Source organism: Euleptes europaea, chromosome 6 (genome assembly GCF_029931775.1).
Source record: "Euleptes europaea isolate rEulEur1 chromosome 6, rEulEur1.hap1, whole genome shotgun sequence".
NCBI classification, from domain to species: Eukaryota; Metazoa; Chordata; class Lepidosauria; order Squamata; family Sphaerodactylidae; genus Euleptes; species Euleptes europaea.
In genome coordinates this window covers 103,901,004-103,908,708 of record NC_079317.1, presented here as the reverse complement: position 1 = coordinate 103,908,708, position 7,705 = coordinate 103,901,004, and the positions used below count along the sequence as shown (strand labels likewise).

Here is a 7,705-nt window from a genome sequence, read left to right as displayed (position 1 = left end):
GATTCAGAAAATCAAGGTTGAGGATAAGGTTTCCACATTGCTTAGCATCATGGGTCCAGTTGATTTGGACTGTCCTGTGAGTAGCTGCTCAACTCAAGGCTGAAAGTCATGGGAAATAGGAAGCAAATAGGGAGGAAGGCAGCCATTTATGACAACCCAAAGTGCCATGGTCTAGTAGTGGTCAATATGTTTTAATCCAGGCCTCTTGTGTTAAAGGAGCATGATTACTTGGTATAATACAGCCGAGGTTCTGAAAAATTATAGTGGCTGTTTTATCAGTGGTTGTCACTACAATTTCCAGTTTATGTAAGGACAATAGTTTTGGATAATTTTATGAACAGCTGTTAACTAGATACCAACCACATTTTGTTTCTGAATTCAGACAAGCAATTTTTCCTGATGAATATTAAGGTGTGCAATCGTGGCTTATGGAAATATCTGGAGAGGTCCAACAAGTGATGGATTTCATATCCACCACTCTTAGAACAAGTGTAAAAACCACCATGCCCATCATCTAAATGTATTGCATGGTATAGCCATCACTCCCAATTCAGAGAACTGAAATCCAGAGAATCACAATTCCCATATATTCTGTTGTGCTTTTCTGAACTCCTTGGGAGAAGTACAAGATCAAAGTGCACCAGACAGATAAAACTGTGGCAGTGTTAAACCGGCATAGCTTGTAGTTTTCAAACTGTTTATCTTCAGAGACACACACATACAAGCACACATGTATTGGAGATGACTGTGAAGATAAGAGAGATTTCCTGGGATTACTTAATTCACACAGAGCTGCACAGACCTGCTAGGGTCTCACCATCTCCTTGAATGAAGTGATGGTGATCCTTTAAACACAGGCAACACCTTCCTTCCCCTAGAGCTGCAGAGGACAAGATGTAGCAGTGGACAAGCTTGTTCATCATTAGTGATCTTCTTATGGGTTTCTGAGGAACCCAAAGGTTCCATGGAACATGGTTGGAAAACCATGAACCAGAACCGTGAATGAAAATCAATCACCCCCATCCCTAAATCATGTTTTTATCATTTTAAGAATCTTTCTATTGTGGATTGAGAACTCAGAGGCAATCCTAACCTAGTTCAATTCAATGGAGAAATTAATCTGATGGTGAAACTGCCACAAACTACTTGTGATGGAATTACCACAAGTAAAGATAGGAAGTTGGGTCGTATGGAATGTACCATAGCATGTTTTCATTTACCAACACTTGATGAAAGATTGGGATGCAGAAAGAATTTTCCACCCAGTCAAACTGGTTTCTGACTCTTGTATTTTTCTTTACTTTCCCTTGTACGCTATGGCTTGGATTGGATTCCTGAATTATCTGCAGCTATCTGCTCTTCCGGCATCCTGCTGAAGAAAGCCTGTTCTCTGTGGCACACCATGGCCTATATTGCTTAGACCAATCTCTAGTTGAGCTGATTAGAGTATGCTTAGTTTGCAGTGGTTTGCTAAATTAGATACCCTTTTGATCCCATCTGACTAAGATTCTAATTAAGTTCCATTTCATAAAATGAAGTGTGATCTAACAGAAAACCATAAAACTGGGAAATAAGCATAAAATATTTAATGGCAATTAGAAATTTAGATAACTTTTGCAAATCTTAAATAATTGGTCACAAATTCCTATAGCAGGATCTAAGTTGGTAAATGAGAGTCAATTGAGGACTACCCATCAGGACTTGCAGGAGGCATCTCATTTCCCCCTTCCCCCACTACTGCCTCTTTTCCTTTCCTTTCCCTGCCTCCTTCCCACCCAACAGTTAACCTACATTCATCTGCCCCTCTGTCTTCTGACAGAAGGAATTGTGATAGATTGAGCTTCTTTCCGAACATGCATCAATTGATAGTATTTTGATAATAGACGCAGCTACAGAAAGAGTGCCTAATCTGTATCTGACACTGCTAATTATTTCTCTATTTTTCTTTTCTAGATTGCAGAATATCTCCCCCCCAAGCAAAGCTTTCACTACCAGTCTCAACCCTTCCCCCCTTCTGCTCTTTATCACACACTAAACCTCTGAGATGGCTGAGGGCAATCACACCACAGTGACTGAGTTCATTTTTGTAGGCTTCACAGATGATCCACAACTAGAGCTTGCCCTCTTTGTGGTGTTCTTGTTCATCTACCTTGCAAATGTAGTAGGGAATATAGGTATGGTCCTCCTGATAATTTTGGATGGACAGCTTCACACTCCCATGTACATCTTTATCTGCCACCTCTCTATAATGGACCTGGGCTACTCCACCGCCATAGCTCCTCGTATGTTGGCTGACTTCCTGCGCCATCCCAAGATCATCTCTTTCTCTAGCTGTGTCATTCAATTTGTATTTTTTGTGGCCTTTGTCGATGCTGAATGTTACACCTTAGCTGCCATGGCATATGATCGTTATGCAGCTATCTGCCGTCCTCTCCATTATACCACAGTCATGTCAAAGAAGGTCTGTGTGGTACTGGGGATTTTTTGCTACTTTGCAGGTCTGATGAGCATGGTAGCCCATACTAGCCTCACCTTCACTTTAGAATTCTGTGGTCCCAATATCATCAACCATTTCTTCTGTGAAATACCTCCACTCATAGCATTATCTTGCTCTGACACTTCTAACAGTGAAATTCTCCTCTTTTTCTTCTGTGGAGTCAATGAGATCAGCACCATCATTGTCATCCTGATCTCCTACTTCTACATCTTTGCTGCCATTTTGAGGATCCGTTCTGCTGAGGGCAGAAGCAAAGCCTTCTCCACCTGTGCTTCCCATCTGACTGGAGTCATACTCTTTTATGGGACAGTTATGTTTATGTATCTGAGACCACCCTCCAGCTATTCATTAGACCAGGACAAATGGGCCTCTGTGTTCTACACACTAGTGAATCCTGCACTGAACCCCCTAATCTACAGCCTGAGAAACAAAGACGTGAAGGAGGCTTTTCGAAGGGTCATCAGTAAAACAGTGTTTTTAAACTAATATGTGCTCTGATTTTAACTATGACAGCCTTCCATCCTTCCGAGGTTGGTAAAATGAGAACCCAGCTTGCTGAGGGTAAAGTGTAGACAACTGGGGAAGGCAATGACAACCACCCCGTAAACATAGTTTGCCTAGTAAACGTCGGGATGTGACGTCACCCCATGGGTCAGGAATGACCCGGTGCTTGCACAGGGGGCTACCTTTACAAGAGTATGCTTTTGCACACCTACAGTCTAATTCAATAAATATATTAAAAGGAAAAATGTATTTTTTGTGATGTAATAATATAGGTGTCAGCTCAGGCATCTATCCCTAGCTTCCCATAAACAGACACGCTCAGGCAGGTGATCTTAAGCTATGCTAATTTATTAGGAGCAAAAAGCCTCGACCAAATCCAGTTTGACTGAGCAGTTTGGCTGAGCAGAATCAGTGGAATGGGATAGGCATTAGTCTGGGTGACCGCATTGAGCCTGCGGAAGTCTATGCATAAGCGTAGATCACCCGTCTTTTTCCGCACGAAAAAGGCTGGAGCGGAACAAGGAGCCGTGGAGGGCCGAATGAAACCACGGGCTAAATTCTTATCCAGAAAGTCCCGGAGCACCGACTTCTCTTTCAGACTCATGGGGCAAATCCTTCCCTTTGGTAGTTTGCCTTCCCCTACCAGTTCAATAGCACAGTCGGTCTTATGATGGGGAGGAAGAATATCACACTCTTTCTCACAAACACATCTGCAAACACTGCGTACTCCTCAGGCAGTATGGGGGGAACAGATTTTTGGGGTGCCGCAACCATGGCCGCACACTTTCACGTGGCCACTTCGCTGCGGTGGCACTCGAACTGTGGTTGGGTGAAAGCAATAGTCCTGGCCGCCCAATCGATGGTGGGGCTGTGTCCTTGCAGCCAATTTACTCCAAGTACCACTTACTGAATCCCCGGCACAATGGTGAAATGGATTTGCTCCCAGTGTGCTCCAACTCCCATTACTACTCAGCCCGTGCTCCTATCTACTGGGCCTCCTTGAAAGTCACTGACATCCATTTGAGCAAACTGGATGGTCTGGGGTAAGCGCACCGCCCTCACTTTTAAAGCCTTGAAAGTCTCTTCACTGATCAAAAGTGTGTGCGCAACCTGAGTCCACTAGGGCCTCTACCTTAAGCTGAGGACCCCCCTTGAAACTCTGTAGGACAACGTCCACAAAAAGAGTCTCTGCTATATCGCTTACCATCACTGGAGTTCCATGCTTCTCGGCGGTGGGAGTCTGCTGTGGAACCAGCAGACCTGGTCCGTTTTCTTGTAATCCGTGATCTTGTTGGATTGACTGACACTGGGTTCTGGCCCCCATTGTCGGTCAGAACAAGGTTGAGTGCAGAGGGCCCCAAGTCCCGTCCTCCTCTGAGGGTGACAAGGTATCCAAGCTCAGTAGGGTTGGATTTGTAATCCACGATCCCATTGGATCGAGTGGTGCTGTGACCTGGTCCTCTCTTTTGGTCGGGGCGAGGTTGAGTGCGGAGGGCCCTCGCCTTCCGGGCACAGAACTCTTGCGGCGCTCTTTGCCTTCGGATTGAGCCGCCTCCTCCTTGGTCGAGCGTGGAGCTGTCGGAGGTTCCTCGGGGCGGGAAGGGCAAGCAGCAGCAAAGTGTCCCATACCACCACACACCAGACACACTCCACTCTGGAAACGTTTCGCACTCTCCATTATTGAGTCGACCGCCCTCTTTGGTGGTTGGGAGCTCTCTCTCTAGGCTGTCGCAGTCCCGAGCCTAGCGCCTTGCGATCCTTTAATAAGTCCAAGAGCTGCTGGCAATTCTCCACTTCCACCGCCAGTAAAATCCAACCCTAAATATCGGGAGGGTCGCCTTGCATAAAGGCCCAGCGAAGAATTTCTGACTTTAGTCCCTCTTGGAAATACTGCACATGGACGTCCGGATCCGGGGGCGAACGCCGCGGCAGCGCAAGCACAGCGCTCCGGGCTTAAAGCAGCTGGGGGGAAAGGAATCTGCCCCCCTGACACCAAAATTGTGGATCCCCTTGGAGAAGAGGGGATGCTGGTCAGAATGCCGGCGCGTTTCCTGTCCTAGGTGCGCTCGCTGCCTCGGAAGCGGCGGCGAGTGCCCGGACGGGCGAGCGGAGGAGCCGGCGCCATTATAATCACAGGAGCCCGGGAAGGTGGCGCAGAGGCACAGATCACAAAAACAAGGTCTTTTTCTTCATTACTCTTTATGGAATTGACAAACTAATTCACGGAGGTGTCTAACAGTGACTGAAATAAAGATAAGCAGCCTGAAATTTCCTATACACTCGCTAACAACATCAAAGCAAAACTTGGCATTTTGCCAGTTGTGGCGCACTTGGAATTCATTTGCCAGCTAAGCCAAGCTAACTTTGAAATACAGTTAAATAGACATCTGAAAGTGCTTAAAAGCTGGCAATGGAAACCTGAATAAAGATACAGCTGTGCCAATATCTCTCCAGGTCTGACTCTTACAGCAATCTAAAGTTCCAGTGGCAAATGATTTTTGAACAGATGTGCTAAATAACAAGCTTCACCTTCCTCCTCTTCTTTCTCCTGGATGACAAAGAGCAGCCATTTCAAGCTTTTTGATGGGAGACAAAGAAGACAAACAAAAGAAAGACACAGAAAAGCACCCTAAGACACTTATTAAGGAGCCCAAACATCTTCAGATCCAGCAACCTTTACCACCCCACAGAAGACCTTCTGTCACCAGCCCAGCTGTCTCACCAGCCACTTCACCAGTAACGGGGACAACCATTGCTACCAAAATGACTAAAAAACCTGATGCCACCCTGAATTCTCTACAAGAACTTTTGACTAAAACACTCCAGGAGGTGATATCAGTTAAACAAGAGGTGGTATCAGTTAAGCAAGAGATGGAATCTGTCAAACAAGGTCTGAATCAAAATACAGCTGCCATTTCCACATTACAAGACTCTATTTCATCTTTGACAGTAAAACAGGATAAGTTAGAAGCAAAAGTTCAGAAACAATCAAAGGATAACAGAGAAACCAGAAAGCGGGTTGATGTCTTAGAACTGTCAATGGAAGCAAGTCAAGAGAGAGAGGAAAGGCATGATGACCATACAGAAATGTTGGAGTTAAAAATAAAAGAAAGTTGGATTCGTATACGTGGTCTCAAAGAAAAACTTGAGGGTACAGACCTAAAAAAATATCTGAAAATGCTGTTGGCTGACTTTCTTCGGGAAGAGGAAACGATTGTGGAAGGTATGATTGTAACAGCCTACAGAGTTAACTCTGCTTATGCAACAAAAAACAAAGTTCCAAGGGATTGTTTGGTTCAGCTTTTTTCCAGAAGTCTTTGGGACCTGATTCTGAATAGCATTATACCAATCCACTGACAATAGATGGTACTCCGGTGAGGTTAATGAAGGAGATCCCGGGAAGACTACTGAGAAAAAGAAAAGATTTTGCAGAGATTGTGGAAAGGCTGAGATACAATGCAATGCAACATAGATGGGAATACCCTCAAGGAATTTCTTTTCTCTTCAAAGCAAAAAGGTTCAAGATTACAGACACTGTCAAAGCTGAACAGTTTTTAAGAAGATATGAAGGAGATCTATGCAAACCACCACATCAACCATCTAAAGAACTAGCTGGAAAGGATCTCACTGAAGAAGAAAAGGCAGCAGAAGCAAGCAGGGGGGCAAAACCATCATCGTCGGAGGAAGATGGCTGAACTATATATAAGAGAAATTAAAAGAGAGAGGGGGGAGGGGGAGATTAGATTGGATTCAGGGAAAAAACTTACTAACATGTGTTTTTAGTACATATTAAAATGCTACAGATTTTGTCATGGAATGTTAATGGTTTGAATTCTCCTAATAAGAGGAAGAAATTGTTCTATCATTTACAAAAATCTAAAGCTAATATTTTTTGTCTACAGGAGACGCATATATTAACAAAAGATGTTATAAGATTGGAGCAAACAAAACTGGGTAAATTATTTACATCTTGTAATGAAAAGAAAATAAATAAATGGAATAGCTATGTATATCCCTTCAATATTAGAACCCAATATTTTGTATAAAGATAAAGATGGGAGAATTTTGATGGTAGAAATTTTAAGTGGTTTTCAAAAAATAATTTTAGTTGGTATCTATGCACCTAATATTAATCAGAAATTGTTTTATACTAATTTAGCATCGATACTAGCTGAACATGCTAAGGAAAAAATGATTTGGATGGGAGATTTTAATGGTGTAATGGAACCAAGGTTGGATAGATCAGCAAAGAAGAAAAAGAGTAAATGCGAGGGTAAATTACCAGGTATTTTTAACTACATTATACAACAGTGGGAAATGTTTGATGTATGGAGACTGGTAAATGGCAATAAAAAGGGATATACATTTTATTCATCGAGACATTGTTTGCATTCAAGGATAGATATGTTTTGGTTGTCCAAAGATATTACTGGTCTGTCGGAAGGTCTTGAAATTTTACCTAAGGTACTATCTGATCATAATGCAATTTCGATTAAGATCAATATGGGGAGCTGTGACTCCTCCAGTAGAAGAGCGAGCCACCTGGCCTCCTCTCGAGCGTGGCGTGCAGCTCCCAGCCCCTCGTGCTCCTCTGCTTCCTCAAGAGCAACCCATTGCATGGCTACCAGCCCAGCAAGCCGGTGGGCCTCTCCGAGGGTGAGCCACGCTTCATGCTGGAGGTCCTCCTCGGTTGTCCCCACCAGG

General features: G+C 43.9%; 1 protein-coding gene across 2 annotated transcripts; it reads left to right on the top strand.

The window, feature by feature from the left end:
* Positions 1–399: 399 nt before the first annotated feature.
* On the top strand, positions 400–2,983 carry LOC130478917 (olfactory receptor 1019-like). 2 transcript variants are annotated; one of them, XM_056851167.1, is made up of 2 exons: positions 400–421; positions 2,070–2,983. In XM_056851167.1, the coding sequence occupies exons 1-2, from the start codon at positions 400–402 to the stop codon at positions 2,981–2,983; spliced, it is 936 nt and encodes a 311-aa protein (XP_056707145.1). The 2 variants fall into 2 exon arrangements, with proteins under 2 accessions (XP_056707145.1, XP_056707146.1); XM_056851168.1 differs by lacking the exon at positions 400–421 and adding an exon at positions 986–998.
* Positions 2,984–7,705: the final 4,722 nt, after the last annotated feature.